This window comes from Cololabis saira, chromosome 5 (assembly GCF_033807715.1).
Source record: "Cololabis saira isolate AMF1-May2022 chromosome 5, fColSai1.1, whole genome shotgun sequence".
In the NCBI taxonomy this organism is placed as follows: Eukaryota; Metazoa; Chordata; class Actinopteri; order Beloniformes; family Belonidae; genus Cololabis; species Cololabis saira.
The window spans coordinates 1,031,658-1,059,190 of record NC_084591.1 but is presented as its reverse complement, the minus strand read 5'-3'; the positions used below and the strand labels follow the sequence as shown (position 1 = coordinate 1,059,190).

General features: G+C 46.7%; 1 protein-coding gene across 1 annotated transcript in view; it reads left to right on the top strand.

The window, feature by feature from the left end:
- Nucleotides 1-26,337, top strand: part of ticrr (TopBP1-interacting, checkpoint, and replication regulator) — a 47,579-nt gene extending 21,242 nt beyond the window's left edge. Inside the window, exons 9-23 of the mRNA XM_061720725.1 lie at nt 2,922-3,067; nt 4,124-4,224; nt 4,320-4,416; nt 5,949-6,031; nt 8,344-8,571; nt 10,632-10,713; nt 10,808-10,910; nt 11,387-11,518; nt 11,624-11,714; nt 12,051-12,106; nt 13,024-13,487; nt 16,713-17,636; nt 18,594-19,140; nt 20,310-20,429; nt 26,065-26,337. Coding sequence (XP_061576709.1) covers nt 2,922-3,067; nt 4,124-4,224; nt 4,320-4,416; nt 5,949-6,031; nt 8,344-8,571; nt 10,632-10,713; nt 10,808-10,910; nt 11,387-11,518; nt 11,624-11,714; nt 12,051-12,106; nt 13,024-13,487; nt 16,713-17,636; nt 18,594-19,140; nt 20,310-20,429; nt 26,065-26,174 — 3,284 coding nt within the window. The 3' untranslated portion in view covers nt 26,175-26,337. The remainder of the gene's footprint in view (nt 1-2,921; nt 3,068-4,123; nt 4,225-4,319; nt 4,417-5,948; nt 6,032-8,343; nt 8,572-10,631; nt 10,714-10,807; nt 10,911-11,386; nt 11,519-11,623; nt 11,715-12,050; nt 12,107-13,023; nt 13,488-16,712; nt 17,637-18,593; nt 19,141-20,309; nt 20,430-26,064) is intronic.
- The last annotated feature ends 1,196 nt before the right edge of the window (nt 26,338-27,533 follow it).

Genomic DNA, 27,533 nt, shown 5'->3' with positions numbered 1-27,533 from the left:
CGTCCATCACTCTCCTTCTCTACAGCTGAAACTTGATCCACGCCTTCATCACCTCAAGACTCGACTACTGCAACAGCATCCTCTACGGTTCAACTTCCAAGGTCCTCAATAAACTCCAATACATTCAAAACTCTGCCGCCCGCCTGCTCACCCACACCCGCTCCAGAGATCACATCACCCCAGTCCTCCAGAAGCTCCACTGGCTCCCCATCCCTCAACGGATCCACTTCAAAATCCTTCTCCTCACCCACAAAGCCCTCCACAACCAGGCCCCCTGCTACCTCACCGACCTGCTCCACCGCTACACTCCCTCCCGCAGCCTCCGCTCCTCTGACGCCAACCTCCTGTCCCTTCCAGTCAGAACCAAGCACCGGACCTGGGGCGACAGGGCCTTCTCCATCGCTGCACCCACCCTCTGGAACTCCCTCCCCAAAAACATCCGTGACTGTACAGACCTCCCAGCATTCAAATCCCATCTCAAAACTCACCTTTACAGAACTGCTTTTAATGTGTGATTAATGTCCTGTCTCATGTTGTGTCCTTTTGTACTGTCCTGTGTAATTGTAATTTGTATTTGTGTTTTGTTTTAATGTAAAGCGTCTTTGAGTGCCCAGAAAACCGCTATATAAATAAAATGTATTATTATTATTATTATTCCCATGATGCACCTCAGCAGGGTTTCCCATGATGCACCTCAACAGGGTTTCCCATGATGCACCTCAGCAGGGTTTCCCATGATGCACCTCAGCAGGGTTTCCCATGATGCACCTCAACAGGGTTTCCCATGATGCACCTCAACAGGGTTTCCCATGATGCACCTCAGCAGGGTTTCCCATGATGCACCTCAGCAGGGTTTCCCATGATGCACCTCAGCAGGGTTTCCCATGATGCACCTCAGGTTTTCCCATGATGCACCTCAACAGGGTTTCCCATGATGCACCTCAACAGGGTTTCCCATGATGCACCTCAACCAGCCCCCGGGTCTGGCAGTCAGAAGGCGCGCCGATTTTTTCCAGTGGCCAACCGCGGTACTGCAACCAAAAATCCCATGCGGCCCAGAAAGCTTTTTTCCCATAGACCGCAATAGTAAAAGATTGTCCTCTAAAACTGTTCACAGGAACCTCCAGCTGTAATCACCGCACATTACTAATCTCTGTATTCTATATTTTTAAGTCATGGACTTTATATCCGTCAAAAATGTTTTATAACGGCCAGAAAAGTAAAAGAAAAGTCTCTTTCTGGGCGTGACGTCACGGCTGACGTCACAGCCGTGTCCGTGCATTCCACGGATGTTTTATATTAATATATATTATATAATTATATTATATTAATACATTAATAATATATGTAATGCTATACATGTAATAATATACATTAATTAATATATTATATTAATACATATTATATTAATATTCGCGTCATTGCCCCGGGGCATGATGGGAGGCCCCAGAGCATCATGGGAGGTGACTCAACTGCGCATGCTCTATGGGCCGCTGTATGCGGAAGTAAACCCGGAAGTCAGAGATTTTTTCGGCGGATGCGCTGGCTGAGCAGAATGCATTGAAATGAATGGGCGGCCATTTTTGACGTCCGATCCAGTTATTATAATAGATCCATGACCTCAACCTACATGACCCACTATAGAACTGGTCTCGTGTTTACGTGTTTACATGTTTACAGGCTACACTGCCATTTTAGGGAGTATTTTATTTGCTACGGATCCAAACAACCCATATAAGCCAATCTTGATCTGGATGTTACAAGTCCAAACTAACTAAATAAATTGCTAAAAAGTGCAAATAACTACCAAAAAAATGAAGTGGTTTCTTAATTTTACACACATTTTTGTAAATACAGAAATCCCACAGCTGGATCCCTAAATCTGTCAAAGGAACAGAGAAACACAGAAGCTTTTCAGATGTCAGGAAGTTTATCCTGAATGCGGGCGGGCGTGTGTGTGTAGGATGTGCTGCTAACAACTTTTAACAATTTTACTGGATTATTATGGGATTTTTCCATCTGATTTAATGGATTAAAACTCCTGGACACTAAATGCAGGAAGTGAAACTGTTCCAGTTTAAGCTGCAGAAAGAGAGTTTTATTTGGTTGTGATTGTACGTGTTAAACGTCTTTAAGGGTCTTAAAGGACTTGGTCTTTAAGGACTTGGTCTTTCAGGACTTGGTCTTTCAGGACTTGGTCTTTCAGGACTTGGTCTTTCAGGACTTGGTCTTTAAGGACTTGGTCTTTCAGGACTTGGTCTTTAAGGACTTGGTCTTTAAGGACTTGGTCTTTAAGGACTTGGTCTTTAAGGACTTGGTCTTTCAGGACTTGGTCTTTAAGGACTTGGTCTTTAAGGACTTGGTCTTTAAGGACTTGGTCTTTGAGGACTTGGTCTTTGAGGACTTGGTCTTTAAGGACTTGGTCTTGAAGGACTTGGTCTTTAAGGACTTGGTCTTTAAGGACTTGGTCTTTCAGGACTTGGTCTTTCAGGACTTGGTCTTTAAGGACTTGGTCTTTAAGGACTTGGTCTTTCAGGACTTGGTCTTTAAGGACTTGGTCTTTAAGGACTTGGTCTTTAAGGACTTGGTCTTTCAGGACTTGGTCTTTCAGGACTTGGTCTTTCAGGACTTGGTCTTTAAGGACTTGGTCTTTAAGGACTTGGTCTTTCAGGACTTGGTCTTTAAGGACTTGGTCTTTAAGGACTTGGTCTTTAAGGACTTGGTCTTTAAGGACTTGGTCTTTCAGGACTTGGTCTTTAAGGACTTGGTCTTTAAGGACTTGGTCTTTAAGGACTTGGTCTTTAAGGACTTGGTCTTTGAGGACTTGGTCTTTAAGGACTTGGTCTTTCAGGACTTGGTCTTTCAGGACTTGGTCTTTAAGGACTTGGTCTTTAAGGACTTGGTTTGACGTTTGTCTCCAGGTTTCTCCAGCGAGGACGAGCTGCTCGTCCACCTGAGGACGGTCTACCAGAAGACCCTGGAGACGGAGACGGACGTCTCGCTAACGACAGCCGTGAAGCAGCTGGTGGAGACGGCAGAGACATTCTACACCGCCCAGGACGGACAGGTGAGACACGGACCAGAATTAAAGATTCTGGCCCTCTGACAAATCTAGTTGGTGACGCCTGCGGTTTTAGACTTCTGCTGCATACCAGAATGATGGAAAATAAAATAATCCAGGTCCTGGAAGGACCTGGTCCGAGTCCAGACCCGAACCTGGTTCGAGCCCAGACCTGAACCTGGTTCAGACCCTTTGGTTTGGATCGGCGGAGACTTGGACGTCCAGAAACCTCAGTAATCATTTCCCCCTCTACCGATCCGAGCCGGGGACTCTGGTCCAATAACGTTGTAGTTTGGTCTTTACTGATCCTGGAAACGTTTAGAGAAGAACCAACTGATGATCCAGAACCCGAGTCACCACGGTCCTGGAAACAAACATGCATTTAGTTCTTCTGTCCATTTAAACAAATCCAACAACAAACCGGGCTGTGCAATAACTTTGTGCAATATTTGATTCTATATCTTTTTATCTTTTTTATGGGTGTTTGGTTTTTGGGGTGTTTTATTTCTCCTTCTTGTTTCTTGTCTATGACGGTGCTGAGTTTCCGCGAGGAAACCAATCAATAACTTCCCAAACCAATCAATAACGTCTGAATCTGAATGTGAAAATGTTTCCACATCTTTATTCCCTGTGAGGTTTAACATAAACCAGCCGGTCTTAGTTAGTTAGTTAGTTAGTTAGTTAGTGATTTATTCCAAACATGCAAATGATATATAACGTAAATATGAACAAGTAAAACAGAAATAATAATACAAAATGGCCGATCAAGACAATTTTACAAAACAAAACAAAATAAAACAAAAAAACAGCACAGTAATTTCACTTGCATGTCCGAAAAGGGGTGGGAAGAAGTATAACTTATTTAATCCCGCCCCTTCTCCATAAAATATTAACAATATTTATTTATGTCCTTCTTATTTTTACATTACTCTTTTCTTAATTATATATAAATATATGCATACACACACACACACACGCACACACATACATACTATACGTACATAATATACATATATTATATGTAAACCAGCCGGTCTAAACGTCCTGCCGTCTCGTCCTCAGTCCCGGGCCTCGTCCTTGGTCCAGAAGCACCTGCTGAAGACGGGCCGGTCCCTGCGGCAGCAGCACGGCGCCGGCGCCGACGTCCAGGGGAAAGTCCGAGAGTGGGTGTTTGTTCCTGATCCGTCTCAGCTCCGTGTTCTGCAGAACCTCAGCTCTGCGGTTCTGGAGAACCACAGTGACGGGTGTTTGTGTTCAGGTGCCAGATCCAGGCGGCCTTGAGGCTGCAGCTGTGCAGCGTTGCCGCGGCGACGCCGCCCACCGACACGCTGGACGCCGAGCAGATGGCAGAGGAGGTGAGTTATCAGTTATCAAAAAGGCATCTTCACACTGTGTATAAGTACTCAGTGAGAAAGTGCAAAAAAACACCTCAGCACAGAAAGCAAAATGACAAATTTACATCAACTTCACAAGACTTATAGCCAGGAAGGCGTTGAGTTGAGGGAGGTGTGGTTATCAGCAAGTGTATGTGTAGCGGTAAGTCCGTGAACTTCTCCCAGAGCTGCTCCTCAGCCAATGTCCTTGATGTTATCAGACGGCTCGGTCAGTTCTGAAACAGGTCCACAGATGTTCCTGGGAGGGGAGGGTTAGTGGGGGCAGAGTCACCTTGTTTACATTCCACCAGGGAGATTGTAACTACAGCGATCAGCCAAAACCGCCCTGTCAAGGCCAGATTATAGAATCAACAATTATATTGAAAAGAAAACAGACTCAGTAATTTTCCGTCTGCCTTTAGTTTCTGGTTCATCAATGGCGACTCCAATCAGACGAATTTGTGATCAATTCCCGCCAAGCCGAGCTTCCAACTTCTCCAGGGTCTTATCCATCTTGCCAATGAGCTCAAAGACGCCGCCAGCCTGAGATTCTGTTCGAGAATCGCATCCAGCTTACGGCTTTGCTCCCCCAGCGTTAAAGTCTGAGTGTTGGTCACCTTGCTTGATCCTTCAGCCACGTCCGGCAGCTCTGAAAGAGCCAGAACAGCTGTCACCGACTTACGCGTTTGTCGGTAGACCAGGAATCCCCCTCCTCCGATCAAGAGAAATCCTGCTATCATGAATCCAATTATGAAGCATCTTCAACGTCCTCGACAGACAGAATCACCAAACACAACGGTTTCCAGTATTTCCAGGAATCCATTGTGTATCCAGCAAAAAATGTCCCATCGGGGCAGGAGGGCTCCCTTACCCCCTGACTTCTTGTCGCAAAAATTTGGTCGATTGTGCTGAGAGACCAGTTAATCAATTCCATGATTGTAGAGTTTCAGAGGAGTGAAAATGAGAGACTCTGAAGACGAGACAGGACAAAAGCAGTAGCAGGGCAGATAGAGAAGGGAGAGGAGCAGAGAAGCGTCCGCCTTCGTCGAGAGCCGGAAGAAGAAGAATAAAGAATACAGGACTGTCTCAGAAAATTAGAATATTGTTATTTTCTGTAATGCAATTACAAAAACAAAAATGTCATCCATTCTGGATTCATTACAAATCAACTGAAATATTGCAAGCCTTTTATTATTTTAATATTGCTGATCATGGCTTACATTAAAACATTATCATACATATTTACACTAATCAGTTTCACACAATAAACAATAAAACACAAACTCTGTGTAACCGAAAAAGGAGTCGCTGAAGCCGAAGCTTATTTTTGCAGATCCTGTACCTTCCAAAAGATAACCCAGTTAATCAGTAATACAAAAGAAAATGTACTCTAAATCGCTCTGCATAATTAAATAATATTCAAATCATTTTTTCATAGTAATCCTTAATTATTTTGTCTTTCAATGTTTTTTTTAAAACCTATTAATGTTTGAGTGAATTGTGGTGTTCCTCAGGCGGCTGAGATGCTGCGGATCATCTCCCTGACCAGAGACCCCGTCTACCTGTCACGTTTCCTGCAGGACGAGCTGCTGCCGGGGTAGGTGGAGCTTTTATTGCTTTATGTATTTTATAATTTTAATTTAAATTCTGAAGGTTACTCATACCAAATTCTTGGGTGTCGTTATCGATGATCATTTAAATTGGAAACAACATATTGATACTGTATGCATGAAATCTATGAAGATGCTTGGTATTTTGAGAAAGGTTTGTCCTTTTGTTCTTCCTTCCTCTCATTTAAAGGAGCTGTATGTAAGAGCAATAATAAAACGAATCATAAAATGACCCGATATGTCAACAGACATTTAAAAATCATGTTCATTTCAAATACTTTCCTCAACTGATGTTTATGTTGAAGCTCCACCCTCCACCTATCTCCCAATCACCAAGTCAGTATTGTTTCTGAAGCTCCACCCTCCACCTATCTCCCAATCACCAAGTCAGTATTGTTTCTGAAGCTCCACCTCCACCTATCTCCCAATCACCAAGTCAGTATTGTTTCTGAAGCTCCACCTCCACCTATCTCCCAATCACCAAGTCAGTATTGTTTCTGAAGCTCCACCCTCCACCTATCTCCCAATCACCAAGTCAGTATTGTTTCTGAAGCTCCACCCTCCACCTATCTCCCAATCACCAAGTCAGTATTGTTTCTGAAGCTCCACCCTCCACCTATCTCCCAATCACCAAGTCAGTATTGTTTCTGAAGCTCCACCCTCCACCTATCTCCCAATCACCAAGTCAGTATTGTTTCTGAAGCTCCACCCTCCACCTATCTCCCAATCACCAAGTCAGTATTGTTTCTGAAGCTCCACCTCCACCTATCTCCCAATCACCAAGTCAGTATTGTTTCTGAAGCTCCACCCTCCACCTATCTGCCAATCACCAAGTCACTATTGTTTCTGAAGCTCCACCCTCCACCTATCTCCCAATCACCAAGTCAGTATTGTTTCTGAAGCTCCACCTATCTCCCAATCACCAAGTCAGTATTGTTTCTGAAGCTCCACCCTCCACCTATCTCCCAATCACCAAGTCAGTATTGTTTCTGAAGCTCCACCCTCCACCTATCTCCCAATCACCAAGTCAGTATTGTTTCTGAAGCTCCACCCTCCACCTATCTCCCAATCACCAAGTCAGTATTGTTTCTGAAGCTCCACCCTCCACCTATCTCCCAATCACCAAGTCAGTATTGTTTCTGAAGCTCCACCCTCCACCTATCTCCCAATCACCAAGTCAGTATTGTTTCTGAAGCTCCACCCTCCACCTATCTCCCAATCACCAAGTCAGTATTGTTTCTGAAGCTCCACCCTCCACCTATCTCCCAATCACCAAGTCAGTATTGTTTCTGAAGCTCCACCCTCCACCTATCTCCCAATCACCAAGTCAGTATTGTTTCTGAAGCTCCACCCTCCACCTATCTCCCAATCACCAAGTCAGTATTGTTTCTGAAGCTCCACCCTCCACCTATCTCCCAATCACCAAGTCAGTCTACCTGGCAACCTCTGGTCGGGGGGAGGAGGGGGAGGGTACACGCCGCTCAACAATATTTGGAAAGTGACTGCAGTACCAATTTTGGACATTTCTTACAGACGGCTCCTTTAACTCTATTATAGTTTAATCTTCCCTCATCTTAATTACTGCAACATCATTTGGGCTTCGACACATTCAACATATATTAATAAATTATTGATCATTCAAAAAAGGTTTCTCAGAATGATATCACATGCAAACAGGTATGAGCGTCTGCTCCCCTTTTCATTAAATATTCATTATTATCAGTCAATAAAATTAACATTTTTAAAACATGTTTATTTATGTTCAAATTTAAAAATTATATACAAGATCTTCCTCCTCCTTTTCATAATTTATTTTGTGTTAATTCTGATATTCATTCTTATGCCACAAGACACAAAGATGATTTTAATTTACCGTTTTGTAGAACATTAAACATCAATCTTTCCACTTGTGGAATTCACTCAATAAATCTCTTAAATCATCACCATCCTTGCCAATATTCAAAAAACATTTAAAGAACTTTCTTATTGTTTCATCTTTGTAGTGTTTATTATTTAATCTGAGTTACATTTTCTTTTGTTTTTGTGTTTTTTTTACTCCCCCTTGTGTAGCTTTGTTTTTTATTCATATATGGAAAGGATTCTATAGAATCCACCAGGCTTCTTCCTTTCCTTGCATATTATTTCATTGTTTTTAATTTTTTGTTCAATCTGTCTTATATTGCTAAATAAATAAACTAAACTAAATGAAAGAGCGCGTATGTGAAGGCTACAGCGTGTTTTCCGTGGTGAATGGTTGTGTAACCTGATCCCTGGTCCCGGTCCCGTGTCCGTCCTGCAGGTTCCTGGCCGCGGCCCCCAGGGTCCTGGCCGACATCTACCACAGCCTGGGCTCCGCCCTGCCGCCGGCGCTGCTGGCCGCTCTGCCCCCGGGCTTCCTCAGCGACGACTCGGTGGCCCGGGACAGCGTCTCCCCGCCGGCCCCCGGGCCGCCCGGGCCCCCGGCCCCCGGGACCGGCCCGGCCCCGGAGGACGGCCTGCAGGACCTGCGGGAGTCCAGCAGGAGGAGGTATCTGCCCCTACATGGTCTAGCTCGGGGCTCGGCAACCCGCGGCTCTAGAGCCGCATGCAGCCCTTTAGCGCCGCCCTAGTGGCTCCTGGAGCTTTTTCAGAAATGTTTGACCTTATTTTTCTTCTTTTTTGTTTTCTTTTTTTCCCTATTTTTTCTCCTTTTTTCTTTTTCCTTTCCTTTTTGATCTTAACATTTCGACTTTTTCCTCAACATTTCGACTTTTTTCTCGAAATTTTGACTATTTTCGACATTTCAAATTTTTTCTCGATATTTCGACTTTTTTCTCAAGAAAAAAAAACAAAAAAAAATGTCCACCTTTTTATCTGGATTGTACTTCAACATTAATCTCTACATTTCGACTTTTTCCTCAACATTTCGACTTTTTTCTCGAAATTTTGACAATTTTCTCGACATTTCGAATTTTTTTCTCGACATTTTGAATTTTTTCGCGATATTTCGACTTTTTTCTCAAGATTGTACTTCAACATTAATCTTGGTATTTCGACTTTTTTCTCGAAGTAATGAAAAACTTTACCCTTGTTTAAAGCAAAACCTAAAATCTGGCTGAAGAAAACCAGAGGTGTGAACATTAATTGGGCTATTACAGCGGTCGCAACCCAAAATGTTTTAGATCCATATTGGACCAAAAACACAAAAAACTAATATGTCTGGAGCCGCAAAAAAGTCTTGTTTAAGCCTTAGAATGAAGGCAACCTTTTTTTTTCATTATGCACTTCGATAAAAATGACGAGATTAATTTTGAAGTACAAGAGAAAAAAGTCGAAATGTTGAGAAAAAAGTCGAGAAAAAAGTTGAAATATCAAGATTAAAAAGGAAGGAAAAAATAAGGAAAAAAGGAAGAAAAAAAAGGTCAAACATTTTTGAAAAATCTCCAGGAGCCACTAGGGCGGCGCTAAAGAGCCGCATGCGGCTCTAGAGCCGCGGGTTGCCGAGCCCCGAGCTATTACAATAAATTTGATATTGAAACTCTAATTGATAACTGTATTTCTAGTGTAAGGGCTTTTTTATTTGGGGGAGGAGGGTGTTGCTGGCGATATACAGTCCTGTCGTGACTCGTTACTGTCTCATTACATACATTTAGTATGTTTGTAAATGAACAACGGGCCATACATAACAAATATGTAGCTACAATGCTAACTGGTGCAGTAATATCAGCAACACGTGTCAGTGTGAGCCAGGAAAAGGCAATAACATCAGCACTTTACAAACTCTAGCACTTAGCACTTTAACTTTATGGTCACTTAATTATTGGTTTATCAATGGTAACACGTTTTCTTGCTTAATGATTTTTATCTAGCTCAGTCGTTTCTTTTAATGTTGTGTTTTGTTGGTATGGATGTCATATCTCTTGGGGACGAATGGTGGAAATTACTGGCTACAACCGTGAATATTTACACGTGTTTATTAATATGTACAGTCATTCAACAAATAAAGTTAATTAAGTACCGTATTGGCCCGAATATAAGACGGTGTTTTCTGCATTGAAATCAGACTGAAAAAGTGGGGGTCGTCTTACATTCAGGTCTAGACGTTATACCAATTCACAACGCTAGATGGCGCCAGATATCTTTAAAGTGAATGCTGAACTTAACTCCCCAGGACAAAGGAACCCCTGTCACGAAGAAGAAAAATAAAAAATAGTATAAGAAAGAAAAGAGAAGAGATAACAGGAAGTGGAGAAACTAGAAAAGTGGGTGGAAGTTCGGCAGGGGAACCGGCAGCTGAGGAGAAGTCATGATGCAAACTTTAACATGATGGTTGGAATGAGGCAAAACAACAGGCTTTTTCTCTACAATATATTGTTATAATCATTTGTTTCAGATGTACCGTAATTATTTTCTGTATGAAAATTTAATTTGGTGTTCAAAAAGTCTTTTTTCAAATTTGAGTCTTGAAAAAGAGGGTCGTCTTATAATCGGGGTCGTCTTATATTCGGGCCGATACGGTAAGTAAGTGATTAAGGTCCGGTCCGGCCCTGCTGAGGTTGGAGGCCGATGACGGCTCGGTCCGGGTTCTAACCGGGTTTCTCTCCGCAGGACCGGGATGTTGACCCGCCACCGCAGCATGACGGAGTCGTCGCAGAGCTTCCGCCAGATCCAGGTCCCCAAGAAGACCCGGGTAAGACCGGCCGGTTCTGCTGACCCGGGGGACGGTTCTGCTGTGTCATCTCAGATGTTCCGGGTTCTAACTCGGTCCTGGTTTCTGTCTCTAGTCTAAACCTGCGGTGTCTAAACCCTTGAAGTCTGCTGGGCCGGAGGATCCGGGTCCAGGTCCAGGTCCCGGTCCCAAACCGCCCCCTCAGAAACAGGAAGCAGGTATGTGAGGCGTCAACGTGAGGGGGATGTTTGGATCAGCGTGCGTGCGTGCGCGTCGGTAGCTCAGAATGGATCGGGAATTTATGACCGAGAAAAGCGTCTGTGTGTGTGTGTGTGTGTGTGCGTGCGGGGATTAGTAGGAGAGGAAAAGAGAAATAGAGAAGAAAAGTAAAATAACAGACACTCTTAAATAGTGGTGCACCGAAATGAAAATTTGTGGCCGAAACCGAAAATAATAATAAACACTTGGCCGAATACCGAACAATACCGAACATGGTTCTTCAGCAGTTTTTCATTTATTTTGCCAATTTTTTCAACATTGCATAAATCAAATATCCGTATGATTCTGATCCTCCTCCTCCTCCTCTTCCTCCTCTTCCTCCTCTTCCTCCTCTTCCTCCTCTTCCTCCTCCTCCTCCTCCTCTTCCTCCTCCTCCTCCTCCTCCTCCTCGTCCTCCTCCTCCTCCCCCCTCCAGAGGTGACCAGGGTGAGGAGGAACCTCTTCAACCAGGAACTGACTTCTCCCTCCAAGAGGAGGAAGCTGCCGAGGAGCCAGTCGGTGTCGGCCGTGGAGCGGATGAAGAAACGCAAGCGGTCTGGGGACGGAGGTGAGTGGATGCAGGGCCCGTATCCCCTAGCAACCGGGGGCGGGGCTTCACACTCGGGGGCAGGGCTTCACCCCTGACTGATGACTGACGTGTGTGTCGTTGCAGAGCGACACCAACTCCTGACGGAGCAGGTCTGCGAGACGCCGCTGCACAAACAGGTGTCCAGCCGCCTCCGGCACCGGCAGCAGCTGGGCAGGTAGGACCGCCGGGGACCGGGCCGGGGTCAGGGGGGCCGGGGGGCTGGGCCGGGCCGGTTGGGATCAGGGCTGACAGGAGGGGCCGGCTAGGCCCGGCTAGGAATGTTAGGACCGGCTAGGTCCGGTAAAGACCCGTTAGGACCAGTTAGGACCTTCTGTTCTGGCCTGAGTTCCAACTGGGTGAAAATCCGTCACCAGCTGCAGAACGGAGGTGGTTCTGGTTCTGCACTGGAAAACCAGCGAGACGGAACCGAGTCAGACTGTGTGGTGGAAACGGGTCACATGAGGACCAGAACCGCCGGTTCTAACCGGTACTAACCGAGCTGTCTCCACAGGTCGGCCGAGGCCAGCGAGGGGTCGGTGGTGGAGGAATCTCCGCTGAAACCTGCAGGTAATTCTTCTTATTTAACCTTTATTTAACCAGGTAACGGCCCATTGAGATCAAGGATCTTTCACCAGGGAGACCTGGCCACATCAAAACAAATAAAATCACAAGGTTAAAAGACAGAATACAAAACCGCAGGGGCGTCAGTCGGGTATGAAGGTCCGGCAGCCGTCACCTCGGCTAAAGGGGGAAATGTAAATGTTTGGTTTTTAAATACATTTATGGAATTACTCTGGGTCCATTTGTATTGATTATTATATTACTTAATACATATAGAATAACTACAAATACAAATCAGAACAACATGATTTCACTAGTTATTTTACACTGCAAAAACTCAAAATCTTAACAAGAATATTTGTCTTATTTCTAGTTACAATATCAAATTTTTAATAAAAAAAATCTCATTACGTTTAAGACAAGACTCAAAAACAACCATTTTCACCTGTTTCAAGTAAATTTTCACTTAAAATTAGTAGAAAAATCTGCCAGTGGAACAAGATTTTTTTGCTTGTAATGAGAAGATAAATCTTTCTACTTATTTCAAGTGAAAATTTACTTGAAACAGGTGAAAATGTTCAAATAACAAGTTATTTTTCTGGTAATGACTCTTGTTTTAAGTGTAATGAGATTTTTTGACTAAAAATGAGACATTTTAACTAGAAATAAGACAAATATTCCTGGTAAGATGTAGAGTTTTTGCAGTGAGCGAGACTGCATTTGAAAATGTTCCAGTTTTCATGACCACAAAGATCAGCTACATAAACTTCTGTGATGAGTATTTGCTGGATGTGTTGATTGATACTCTAGTAGAATTCTGTGACTCGTAACCTTGCCATACCTTAGCTTCCACTGAATTGACGCCACTGCAGAACCGTGTAGTCGGGTCCAGCTCTGAACAATCGGTCTTCTCTGCTCCTCAGACCTGCGGCGGAGCCCACGGGTCAGGCCGGTTTCCCGAAGACACACCTTCTACTCCAGCTCTCAGGGCCGGTCCCGCAACCTGGACCGGGCCCTGTCCTCCTCCCAGCTCCTGGACCGGGCCCCGTCCTCCTCGCAGCTCCTGGACCGGGCCCCGTCCTCCTCGCAGCTCCTGGACCGGGCCCCGTCCTCCTCGCAGCTCCTGGACCGGGCCCCGTCCTCCTCGCAGCTCCTGGACCGGGCCCCGTCCTCCTCGCAGCTCCTGGACCGGGCCCCGTCCTCCTCGCAGCTCCCCCAGCTCGGACCCAGACATCTCAGACCCCGTGACGCTAAAGCGCCCTGGTCTCCCATGCGTCTACTGTTCGGAGCTGCTGATTCTCCCGTACGTCCCTCCAACCAGCCTGGGGGGACCGGCAGGACCAGCAGGGCCAGCAGGAGACCGTCCACCGACTCCAGCGTCTTTGAGGTAATGTTGGGTCCCAAATCAACATTACATAAATTCATAATGAGGAAAGACACAGAGACTGTTAGAAATTATTTTTAAGGCGCTTTCTGCAGAAAGGGAAGCAAAGTCGGAGCTTTGCAGAGCAACGTGGCTCTCTATGGATGCTCTCGAAGAAATGCATCCTCTGCATCAGCTTTTTATTGAGAATTTGACAGAAAATGACCATATAAAGACAGCCAATAGTAGACAGTGGACAATAGGAGGAAACATACGGAGGAACAGACATCGGGGTTAAAAGGTCACACATGTGACATTTTCAGTTAAAGAGTAACCAATCTGTGGTATGCAGAAGCTTAAGTTTTCAAAGGTCACTGGGTCAATGGGGCCCCTTCCGGACAAAACGGTAAGTCTGAACAGATGCGTCCAGCTAACCTTTAGTTAACCCCAAAGACAATGGGACAGCTGTTAACAAAGCATGTGATGGTTTCATAAGGATAAACTAGTTCAAAAGGTTGATTAACCTCACAATTCCCTCCTGTTGTTCTTATGAAACTTCACAGTAAACATGATGAGACACTCCAGTGTCGTCATAATCATCCTTCTCATCGGTTAGAGTAGAATACTGGACTAAGGAAGTTGGATGGTTCTTTGGACCAATGCACTTAGACACGGAATGACACAGGTAGTGAAAACACAGAACAGTATGAACAGAAACATAATTTTAGCCATTACGTCAGTCCAGGGGTCGGAAGTCAGCCAGGACCCAAAAGTGGTACCTGCTGAGCGTCTGTCTTCTGACACGACTTTGGCCAACTGACGTAATTCGGCTATAGCTTTGGTAACATTCAGCACCACATTCATCAGGGATGAACATACGGCAGTGTTCCTAAATTACAACAGCAATGTAAGTGAAGAGTTTGAGGAACAATTCCTAACATGTCAGCATGACTCATTAGTGGAAAAATTTCTTCCATCTCTCGGACTCCTCCACAGCTTGTTGTAGCAGTCAGTTTGGGCTAGTCGTCTTCTTCAGGCCCGTGGCTGGTGAGTAGGCGTCAGATGAGTTCTTCAGCGGACAAGGGTTTTGATACCGTCCGACTTCCGGCCTACTCGGGGTCTGGAAAGTTTTCTACTAGCTTGCACTGTAACTGGTGAACCCACGTAGATAGTTCAGCAGCCTTTACTGCTGTCGGTGTCGCAATCTGGAAAGCAACAGGGCCCACCTGACGGGGTGATGACCTTTCACCACTCGAATCAGGATCTGGTCACCCAGTTTCAGCAGTTCCTGCGTAGGACAGAGAGAGAAAAAAGCAGCAGCTCACAAGAACTTTGAACATTTTTCCAGCAAACAATTTGCTCATCCACATCAAGAGTGGATCTGCCTCTTCGGTTTTCTCTTGTCATGGTTCTCCGTCCCATAGAGGGGAGTTGGAACGGGTGACCATGCACCACCCAAAGGGCGTGACGATTCTCATGTACATTTCAACTAATGGCCGGCAATCAGGTCATGGTTTTCCAGTTTCTTCCATGGTTTTTCTGAGCCTTAGCTTAACAGTGCCATTCGTTCACTCCAAGTATTGCCCACTTCTGGACAGCTCAATTAAATCCAAATCCAAAACTTCAAATGGATAGGTCCCTTGGGGACACTGACCTCTTTTAGGTCTCATATTGCCTTGCGTGTTGTGCCTGCAACATGTCGACAGCTCCTACAAAAAAATGTTTAAAAGGTATTTAGTATTTAGTCCTGGTGATGTACCATACCCTGCCTCCCTCCTGTTGAGACATGGGACTTCACATGGCTCAACTTAGCCACCAGGGGGAACAGATTCCTTGGAAGCACTGGTTTGCTTCGCACCACACAGAGGCCTTCTGAAGTTACAGTAGCACCTTCATTTAGCCAAATGTCTTTCTCTCTTTGCGGAGCATTGTTTCGCATGTCAACAGGGGTAGGGATCTCGTTGTCATCATCCTCTTCTTCCTGACCTTTCCCTGGAAGGGTCAGGGCTGTACCGACAAACGCGTAAGTCGTCGACAGCTGTTTTGGCCCTTTCCGAGCTGCCGGACGTGGCTGAGGGAATCAACTCTGCGACTAACACTCAGACTTTAACGCTGGGAGAGCAAAGCCGTAAGCTGGATGTGATTCTTGAACAGAATCGCAGGCTGGCGGCGTCTTTGAGCTCATTGGCAAGATGGATAAGACCTTGGAGAAGCTGAAAGCTCGGCTTGGCGGGAATTGATCACAAATTCGTCTGTTCGGAGTCGCCATTGATGAACCAGAGGCTGAAGGCAGACGGAAATTTTCTGAGTCTGTCTGTTCTTTAATATAATTGTTGATTCTATAATCTGACCTTGACAGGGCGGTTTTGGCCGACTGCTCTGGTCACAATCTCCCTGGTGGAATGTAAACAAGTGGCCCCCCACTAACCCTCCCCTCTCCCAGGAACACCTGTGGACCTGTTTTTTTCCCCTCCCCCATCCCCAGTGTCATCCTTTCTCTGATCTGATTTAAGCGCCAGTTGACTCATGTCTCATGTTGTTATTTGTTTTGTCTGTGTCTTGATGGGTTGTACTGGTCCAAATTTCACGGTGCTGGGACGCCAGCCCAGTGACAATAAAGGCTTTCTGATTCTGATTCTTAGGTGTTGACGGAAATATCGGCGTGACGCAATGACGTCAGGCACACGTACCAAAATCAAAGTATTTTCCAATCGGGTTGCAGTTGCAGGGTCCCAAACATCGACACATCTCACTTCTTAGTTCAATTCAATTCAATTGTATTTATATAGCGTCTAATACAACAAAAGTTGTCTCTAGACGCTTTCCAGAGACCCATACCCAGTCCCGTCTGCCCCTCCTGCCGAGGGCCAGACTGGGGGGTCAGGGACGGCAGCAGCACAGCAGGCAGGTGGAAGCAGCAGCAGGATGACCAGGGGTGGGGACCGCAGGCCAGCACGCAGCTCCCGAAGCTCCGGCCCAATCATCAAGTCCCAGGTTGGGGTGCAGGGTCGGGGAAAGGTTGAGAAGGGACAGGGCCAGGGAGAGGAGTCTTGAGGGACGAACCTTCTCCCCCGCCCAAAAGGGGCCGTTACCCTGCCCCCCTCACTCCCACACTGCAGGATCCGGTGTTTTGCATTCAGAGATGCTCTTCGCCACTGGCAGAGGATGCTGCACCAGGATGCTTCTTAGGTTTTTACTTCCTTGTGTTTCTCCTCAAATGTGACGATTTACTTGTTGTCTTTGTTCCAGAGTCCAAACAAAATCCCGGAGACGCCCCCCAGAAAACACACCCCCCTGAAGACCCCCCTGAAAACCCCCCTGAAGACCCCCCTGAAGACGCCCCTGGAGAGTCCCCTGAGGGGGATCCTCCGGAGTCCCCTGAGGACCCCCCTGAAAACCCCCCAGAAGAGTCCCCTGAAGACCCCCCTGAAGAGTCCCCTGAGGGGGATCCTCCGGAGTCCCCTCAAGGCTCCGGTGCAGCCCGACCCCTCTTCTGGATCAGGTCTTAGCAGTCCAGTTTCCAAGACCCCCAAGAAGAGCGTGACCTGGTCCCCGTCTCCCAAGAGGTGGAGACCAGTGGAGGCCGGTGGAACCTTCAAGGTGCCGGAGTCCCCTAGCGCCGCCCCCCTCAGTTCTCCAGGACCCGTGAGGACCCCCAGTCCTGGACACATGGACCCTCAGGTGAACCTGATGAGGATCCCACGCGCCCTGCTGACCCCAGAGAAGGGGGTTCTGGAGGCAACCAGGTCCGGTGAGGGAAAGAGCTTTGGACCTGACCAGGGCGAGGTCCAGGGCGAGGCCTCGTCCCCCTCCGAGACGGACTCCAGTGTCCAGACCGGGTCCCAGACCGGCGAGTCCTCGCAGGACCGCTCCGCCAGCACGGAGGACGACAGTCTGGACATCGTGGACGCCGCCGTGGTGAAGACGCGCTTCAGCGGCGGCTTGACCATGAACATCAGCTTCTCCAGGAAGCCCTCGTGGTCCGAGACGCGCTCGCCCACCCGGGTCACGCCCACCCGCGGCGCCGCCGGACGGACCTACGGCTTCCGCCAGACCCCCGACCGCCAGCAGAGGGAGGCGGCGGCCCGCCTGGGCTACGACTCCCCGCGGGTCTCCACCCCCCGGGGTCCCCGGCCCGGCGGGGCCGCCGCCGGGGCCGCCCTCACCTACCAGGTTAGTTACCGTATTGGCCCGAATATCAGACGGTGTTTTTTGCATTGAATAAAGACTGAAAAAGAGGGTCGTCTTACATTCGGGGTCTAGACGTTATACCCATTCACACCACTAGATGGAGCCAGATATCTTTAAAGTGAATGCTGAATTTAACTCCCCAGGCCAAAGCGAACCCATGTCACGAAGAAGAAAAATAAAAATAGCGGTAGCACAAAGAAGAAAAATAAAAAATAGTATAAGAAAGAAAAAAAAGAGAGGAAAATAAGAGAAGAGATAGTGGAAGAAAGTGGAGAAACATAGCGACAATCTGGAGAAAACTGTGTGGAAGATCGGCAGGTGAACCGGCAGCTGAGGAGAAGTTATGATGCAAAATAACAGGCTTTTTCTCTCGAATATATTGTTATAATCATTTGTTTCAGATGTACTGTCATTATTTTCTATATGAAAATTTGAATTTGGTGTTAAAAAAGTATTTTTTCAAACTTGAGTCTTGAAAAAGAGGGTCGTCTTATAATCAGGGTCGTCTTATAATCGGGGCAATACGGTAGTTAGTTTAGCCTGTTCACATTCCTGTAAAAATCGCCCAAAACTCCTATCCAAGTTCTACCCAAAGTAAATGTAAAGCTGTTCTTGAACCGTGTGAAGTTCAGAGAAGGTTCTGGTTCTTTTGAAAGGAAACACTCTGAAGTTTTTCCCCCAACTGTCAGAATCTGTAACTGTAACTGTAACTATAATTCAGTAATCTCAGTTTAAACACTGAAATAGAAGGTTTTTATTAGTTTTGTAATCAGATGTTGCAGATGAATCTGTGACTTATTGCTTTTAAAACACACTGAGACACAGCCTGAAGCTTTATCTAGTGCAAGTTCAAATCTGATAACAATACCACAAAAAATGAGTATTTTACACATGTTTTTGTAAGACTACAAAATATAATGTATAATCTATACATTTCAGGTGGAGATGGAGATGCAAAGCTCAGGAATCCCCAAACTCAAGATCAAGCGCACGGACTCCCTGGTTGGCCGGGACGGCCCCCCGGAGGACGGCCCCCCGGAGAAACCCCGCCCAGAACCCCCCGCGGCCCTGGTACCCCGGCCCAGGGACTCTGGCTGTGTCTCCCCGTCCGTCTGCGCCCACGTGACCCCGGCCAAGGCGGCGCCCGGGCCCGGCGGCGGCGGCGTGCAGACGTACATCTGCCAGTCCTACACCCCCACGCGCCACGCGGCCCCCACGGCGTCCCCGGTCCCGACCCCCGACCCGGGGCCCGTGACGCCGCCGGACGGCCTCAACAGCTGGCCGCGCAGGAAGAGGGCGGTGAGGGGCATTGTGGGTAAGGAGCGCGGGCCGAGGGCGGAGCTACTGCTGGAGGAGGCGGAGCTCGGCGTGGGCCGCCTGCAGGACCCGGACCAGCCGGACCCGGGTTCCCCGCTGCAGGACCTGGACTGGATGGAGGCCCTGGGGGACGACCCGGTCCGGTTCTGCCAGACCGGCCCCAAGTCCAGTAAGTGTTAGCTTCCTAAACGCTCAAATGATGACGGGTCCGTACGGGTCCGTATTAGGAATGTTTGATATTTTACCGTTCACGATAAACCGCCAAAATAATTCCCCACGGTAAGAATTTGTATCTCACGGTAAAAATTATAAATTCCAGTTGATGAAGTTTTTGTGTAAAACCGATTTAAGGAAGGAAGGAAGGAAGGAAGGAAGGAAGGAAGGAAGGAAGGAAGGAAGGAAGGAAGGAAGGAAGGAAGGAAGGAAGGAAGGAAGGAAGGAAGGAAGGAAGGAAGGAAGGAAGGAAGGAAGGAAGGAAGGAAGGAAGGAAGGAAGGAATATTTCTGAAGAATATTTTAGATTTTTTTTTCATTATGCAATGCGAGAAAAATGTCAATGTTGAGAAAGAAAGAAGAAAAGGGAAAGAAAGAAAGAAAGAAAGAAAGAAAGAAAGGAGAAAAGGGAAAGAAAGAAAGAAAGAAAGAAAGGAGAAAAGGGAAAGAAAGAAGAAAAGGGAAAGAAAGAAAGGAGAAAAGGGAAAGAAAGAAGAAAAGGGAAAGAAAGAAAGAAAGAAAGAAGAAAAGGGAAAGAAAGAAAGAAAGAAAGAAGAAAAGGGAAAGAAAGAAAGAAGGAAGGAAGGAAGGAAGGAAGGAAGGAAGGAAGGAAGGAAGGAAGGAAGGAAGGAAGGAAGGAAGGAAGGAAGGAAGGAAGGAAGGAAGGAAGGAAGGAAGGAAGGAAGGAAGGAAGGAAGGAAGGAAGGAAGGAAAGAAAGAAAAGGGAAAGAAAGAAAAGGGAAAGAAAGAAAAGGGAAAGAAAGAAAAGGGAAAGAAAGAAAGATAAATTCCCGTTGATGAGGTTTTTGTGTAACAAACATGGTGGATCTGAGAGAGAGATAGATTTATATTTACAAAGATGGAGTTGAATTGGTATTTTTTTATCATCATTTTTATCGTTATCGGGATAAATTACAGAAATTATCGTGATACATTTTTTAGTCCATACCGCCCATCACGGGTCCGTACTGGTCCTGAAGGGTCCGTACTGGTCCTGAAGGGTCCGTACGGGTCCGTACGGGTCCGTACGGGTCCGTACGGGTCCGTACGGGTCCGTACGGGTCCGTATGGGTCCGTACGGGTCCCGTACGGGTCAGTACCTGATGCCAGTGATCTCTGTTTCCAGCTGTGACTCCGCCCCCCTGCAAGGCCCGGAGGCCCGTGACGGCCAGCGGGATTCTGGCGCTGACCCGGTCTCCGCTGCTGTTCCAGACCAGAACCAGCTCGGCCCGCAAGAGACCTGCCGGTGAGTTCTACCGGGTTCTGGAGACGAGAAACCGGGCCGGAGATCCAGAACCCAGAATGTGGTCCGACCCTCGTAAACCGCTCAGCGCCGCGTAGCTGCTAGCTGTAGCTACCGTAGCTGCTACGTTAGCTGCTACGTTAGCTGCTACGTTAGCTGCTACCGTACCGGGACACGCCCCCCTCCTGTCAATCCTTTAGGTATTTTATCCTGGCTAGCCTAGCTTATGCTAACCAGAGATCAGGTCAGAGGTCACATGACTGACGGGGTCCTGGACCAGGGGCCTCATTTATAACAGTGTGTGTAGGATTCAAACTAAAAGCCCACGTGTGCTCAAAATCCGAAAATGGCGTGCGCACAAAAAAATCCCGATTCATAAAACCGCGTGCACACAATGTTCTCTTTATAAATCACAGTCCAGCTGGAAGGATGAAGGTGAATTCTCCTCATACCCCGCCCTCTACACGCCCACTTTCTACCATGAATGGACAATGCAAAGTAGTTCATGTCTGTATTTGCATATAAATGATCCTACTGAGCATGTGCAGCGCCACCTGCAGTCTGTTCCTGCTGTGTCAGGTTGAATGAGACGTGTCGAGCCACCGTGGCACTAAATTTCACGGAAACTACCGTATTTTCACGACCATATGGCGCACTGTGTGGAAAGGCAAGCGCCACATAAATAAGTATGTGTGTGTTTCGCGCCGCGAATACACACCCGCGCATGTCGAGATCCGGTACCGGGTTTGTAACCGACAGATTTGGCTGTAAATCTCGGAGGGTGAAGCTGATCAGACCTGAGACAGACCCCAGAAATCTCTGCTCGCAAAGCGGCCAGGAACCAGGTCGATCGTCGGCTGCAGTCGGCTGCAGCCGCGGCTTTAACCGGGGAAAGTGACCGGTTCCGACCGGCCGGGACCGGAGGAACCCACATGGACTGGTAGCAGGGACTCCCGGGGAAAGACCACCGGCATTTCAGCTGGATCTGCCCCGGGATGCGGCGATCGGACCCCGCAAACCCACGGCAGGTGCTTCCTCGGTTCCTGACATGCAAAACACACACGCGCTGCAGAACAAGTGTGCTTATTTAAAAATATAGCTGGAGCAAAACTTAGTTTGATTGTATTTTATTTAACTTTACACATCAAGCAAATCCTTAAAAGTTTTCATCATCTGTTTCGCATTAAACAGCTCAGTGGAGTCTCATTCACGTCCCAACTCACGGGGGTTTCACCCGCCCCCTTCTCTTTTTACCGTTCTCATGGTGGCCGGCCTTACATTACCGTAATTCAGGTAATAGACACGGCGCACCGTTTCTTAAGGCGCCCGGCACATTAAAAAAAAAAAAAAAAAAAAAAAAATGTGCGCCTTATGGTCGCGAAAATACGGTAAGATGGAAATGTTGTGGAGGAGGTGGAGGCAGGAAAACCACCAGGGAAAACACCAGGAAAAACCACCAGGAAAACCCACCAGGAAAACCAGCAGGAAAGAAAAACCACCAGGAAAAACCACTAGTAAGGAAAAACCACCAGGAAAAACCACCAGGAAAAACCACCGGGAAAACACCAGGAAAGACAAACCACCAGGAAAAACAGCAGGAAAACCACCAGGAAAGAAAAACCACCAGGAAAAACCACCAGGTAAAAACCACCAGGAAAAACCACTAGTAAGGAAAAACCACCAGGAAAACCACCGGGAAAGAAAAACCACCAGGAAAGAAAAACCACCAGGAAAGAAAAACCACCAGGGAAAAACCACCAGGAAAAACCACCAGGAAAGAAAAACCACCAGGAAAGAAAAACCACCAGGAAAGAAAAACCACCAGGAAAGAAAAACCACCAGGAAAGAAAAACCACCGGGTAAAAACCACCGGGGAAAACCACCGGGAAAAAACCACCGGGTAAAAACCACCGGGGAAAAAACCACCGGGGAAAAAACACCAGGAAAAACCACCGGGAAAAACCACCAGGAAAGAAAAACCACCAGGAAAAACCACCAGGAAAAACCACCAGGAAAACCCACCAGGAAAAACCACCAGGGAAAACCACCGGGGAAAAACCACCGGGAAAAACCACCAGGGAAAAACCACTAGTAAGGAAAAACCACCAGGGAAAAACCACCAGGGAAAACCACCGGGGAAAAACCACCAGGAAAAACCACTAGTAAGGAAAAACCACCAGGAAAACCACCGGGAAAGAAAAACCACCAGGAAAGAAAAACCACCAGGAAAGAAAAACCACCAGGGAAAACCACCAGGAAAGAAAAACCACCAGGAAAGAAAAACCACCAGGAAAGAAAAACCACCAGGAAAGAAAAACCACCAGGAAAGAAAAACCACCAGGAAAGAAAAACCACCGGGTAAAAACCACCAGGAAAGAAAAACCACCAGGAAAGAAAAACCACCAGGAAAGAAAAACCACCAGGAAAGAAAAACCACCAGGAAAAACCACCAGGAAAAACCACCAGGAAAAACCACCAGGAAAGAAAAACCACCAGGAAAAACCACCAGGAAAACCCACCAGGAAAACCAGCAGGAAAGAAAAACCACCAGGAAAAACCACCAGGAAAGAAAAACCACCAGGGAAAAACCACCAGGAAAGAAAAACCACCAGGAAAGAAAAACCACCAGGAAAGAAAAACCACCAGGAAAGAAAAACCACCAGGAAAGAAAAACCACCAGGAAAGAAAAACCACCAGGAAAGAAAAACCACCAGGAAAGAAAAACCACCAGGAAAGAAAAACCACCAGGAAAGAAAAACCACCAGGAAGGAAAACCCACCAGGAAAACCAGCAGGAAAGAAAAACCACCAGGAAGGAAAAACCACCAGGAAAAACCACCGGGGAAAACCACCGGGAAAAACCACCGGGAAAAAACCACCGGGAAAAACCACCAGGAAAGAAAAACCACCAGGAAAGAAAAACCACCAGGAAAGAAAAACCACCAGGAAAGAAAAACCACCAGGAAGGAAAACCCACCAGGAAAACCAGCAGGAAAGAAAAACCACCAGGAAGGAAAAACCACCAGGAAAAACCACCGGGGAAAACCACCGGGAAAAACCACCGGGTAAAAACCACCGGGTAAAAACCACCGGGAAAAACCACCGGGGAAAACCACCGGGAAAAAACCACCGGGAAAAACCACCAGGAAAGAAAAACCACCAGGAAAAACCACCGGGAAAAAACCACCGGGAAAAACCACCAGGAAAGAAAAACCACCAGGAAAACCCACCAGGAAAAACCACTAGTAAGGAAAAACCACCGGGAAAAAACCACCGGGAAAAAACCACCGGGAAAAAACCACCGGGAAAAAACCATCGGGAAAAAACCACCGGGAAAAAACCACCGGGAAAAAACCACCGGGAAAAAACCACCGGGAAAAAACCACCGGGAAAAACCACCAGGGAAAAACCACCGGGAAAAACCACCGGGAAAAAACCACCGGGAAAAAACCACCGGGAAAAACCACCGGGGAAAAACCACCGGGGAAAAACCACCGGGGAAAAACCACCGGGGAAAAACCACCGGGAAAAACCACCGGGGAAAAACCACCGGGGAAAAACCACCAGGGAAAAACCACCAGGAAAAACCACCAGGGAAAAACCACCAGGAAAAACCACCAGGGAAAAACCACCAGGGAAAAACCACCAGGAAAAACCACCGGGGAAAAACCACCGGGAAAAACCACTAGTAAGGAAAAACCACCAGGAAAGAAAAACCACCAGGAAAGAAAAACCACCAGGAAAGAAAAACCACCAGGAAAGAAAAACCACCAGGAAAGAAAAACCACCAGGAAAGAAAAACCACCAAGAAAGAAAAACCACCAGGAAAGGAAAACCACCAGGAAAGAAAAACCACCAGGAAAGAAAAACCACCAGGAAAGAAAAACCACCAGGAAAGAAAAACCACCAGGAAAGAAAAACCACCAGGAAAGAAAAACCACCAGGAAAGAAAAACCACCAGGGAAAAAACCACCAGGAAAAACCACCGGGGAAAAAACCACCGGGAAAAAACCACCGGGAAAAACCACCGGGGGAAAAAACCACCAGGAAAGAAAAACCACCAGGAAAAACCACCAGGAAAAAACCACCAGGGAAAAACCACCGGGAAAAACCACCGGGAAAAAACCACCGGGAAAAAACCACCGGGAAAAAACCACCGGGAAAAAACCACCGGGAAAAAACCACGGGAAAAACCACCAGGGAAAAACCACCGGGAAAAAACCACCGGGAAAAAACCACCGGGGAAAAACCACCGGGGAAAAACCACCGGGGAAAAACCACCGGGGAAAAACCACCGGGAAAAACCACCGGGAAAAACCACCGGGAAAAACCACCGGGGAAAAACCACCAGGGAAAAACCACCGGGAAAAACCACCGGGGAAAAACCACCGGGAAAAACCACTAGTAAGGAAAAACCACCAGGAAAGAAAAACCACCAGGAAAGAAAAACCACCAGGAAAGAAAAACCACCAGGAAAGAAAAACCACCAGGAAAGAAAAACCACCAGGAAAGAAAAACCACCAGGAAAGAAAAACCACCAGGAAAGAAAAACCACCGGGGAAAAACCACCGGGAAAAACCACCGGGAAAAACCACCGGGAAAAACCACCAGGGAAAAACCACCGGGAAAAACCACCAGGAAAGAAAAACCACCAGGAAAGAAAAACCACCAGGAAAGAAAAACCACCAGGAAAGAAAAACCACCAGGAAAGAAAAACCACCAGGAAAGAAAAACCACCAGGAAAGAAAAACCACCGGGAAAAACCACCAGGAAAGAAAAACCACCAGGAAAGAAAAACCACCAGGAAAGAAAAACCACCAGGAAAGAAAAACCACCAGGAAGGAAAAACCACCAGGAAGGAAAAACCACCAGGAAGGAAAAACCACCAGGAAAGAAAAACCACCAGGAAGGAAAAACCACCAGGAAACAAAAACCACCAGGAAGGAAAAACCACCAGGAAGGAAAAACCACCAGGAAAGAAAAACCACCAGGAAAGAAAAACCACCAGGAAGGAAAAACCACCAGGAAGGAAAAACCACCAGGAAAGAAAAACCACCAGGAAACAAAAACCACCAGGAAAAACCACCAGGAAAGAAAAACCACCAGGAAAGAAAAACCACCAGGAAACAAAAACCACCAGGAAAACCACCAGGAAAAACCACCAGGAAAAACCACCAGGAAACAAAAACCACCAGGAAAACCACCAGGAAAACCACCAGGAAAACCACATTATTTGGTGATCACAGTAGTGGCATCACTAACAAAAATAAAGCGAGTGATTTCCTGCCAGAATGTGATTTGTGGCCGCGGGAGCGCGACAGCAGCCCGTTGAGCGATAGCGCTGAAACGTCAGATTTTCAGATTATGAAGCTCAAGAATGAGATCAAGTCATATTTAGGCAGAAACAACTTTTTATTAACTTTTTTATTTGGCCTTCAATCCATTTTTGGCAGGTAAAAAGACCAATTTTCAGGGAGAAATCACATTCTGGCAGGAAATCTCTTTTTACTACCGTGCATAAGCTAACTCAGCCAAACCACCGCTGAGTGATTGACAGGTGTGATTGATTGGCAGGTGGGCGTGTCCCGGTCTGACCCGGGTTCAGGTTCTGACAGGTTCTTGTTTGTCTCTGGTTCCAGGTGAAACTTCTCCGCTGACGGGACCAGAGGGGGCGGAGCCGTCCCCCGTCCAGCCAATCAGACGCTCCAGAACCGGGACGAGCTACAGCAGGAAGAGACTCCTCCAGTAGGGCGGGAGGGGCGTGGCCTGCGCGGCTGGGGGCGTGGCCTGTGCTGACCCCGCCCCCAGAACTGTTTTTTCTGATGTTCAGTTTAGATGAAGTTGGAGTTTTGTACCAAACTATAAATGTTTATTTATTTGTTCTGATGAATCTGTTTTAAATCTGTTTAAATCTGTGATCTGTTTGTGAATAAATGAGGTTTATTTTTGTTACGTCCCCGTTGTTGATGAGAGCAGCAGGTGACCCTAACCCCCTCCCAGGGCAAAGGTCAAAGGTCACACCATAAACCTGCAGGGTCACCAGCACCAGGACTAACGGAACCAGGACCTCGTTAAAGCTGCAGCAGCGATGAACGGGTGAACGGGCCAATAAAGGTCAAGGACTCAAAACCGAGTCCGATGAACCAACATGACTCTTTATGTCAAACCGTTCAGAAAATATGGCAGAAAATAGGAACTGTCAACTAGAAAATTTCCTCGCAGAAATGTGGAGAGTGCCGCGGCGGCTGCTGCCCATCTGTGTACGTTGCTGCATTTTTCAGCAATAAAGGTGAAAGACTCAGAACTAAGTCTGATGACACCACCCACGACTCTGTCAAACCATTCAAAGGTTATAGCGTTTACTGGGGGTTATTTAGTGTGTGTGCGCGCCAGGGTTATAATAGTTTTGAATTTTTCATTTTAGTTTAGTTTTATTTCGTTTAGACTTTTTCTCCTTCAATTCAGTTAGTTTTAATTTGTTTTTAGTGTGGGTTTGCTAGTTTTTATGAGTTTTTATATTTTCAAAAATGCTTATTTTTAGTTAGTTTTAGTTTTGACGTCCCGGACCGTGAGGCGTTCAGGTGCCGTAGCTGCCAGTGGGAGATAAACGGCCAGAGCGGAATAAATTAATCAAACCAAGAGACTTATATTGACAGGAAAACGGAGGAAATTATATCTATAATTTCAGTTTGTTTTAGTTAGTTTTCTAAACACACAATATAGTTTCAGTTATCGTTTTTGTCTTTAATTTTCGTTTTTATTTAGTTCAGTTAACAAAATTGTTTTTTCAATTTTAGTTTTCGTTATTTCGTTCGTTTTCGTGAACGATAATAACTGGTGCGCGCGTCAGGTTGAAGGACTCGGGGTCGGTTAAGGTCAAAGGTCAGGGGTCAGATTTCCCAGAAGGCATCTCCAGTTTTCAGGTTAAAGTATATGAAGACTTTAGTGACTGAGTCATGTGACCAGTTCTGGCTGAATGAGTTAGCAGCTGAACTCTGGTTGCCCCGGCAACAAGAACCTCCCAGAAGAACCCGTCTGGTTTGGCTGTGAGGAAAACCCAGATTTTGGCTTCTGACAAGGTCTCAAATCACTCCGATTTGTGAGAAAA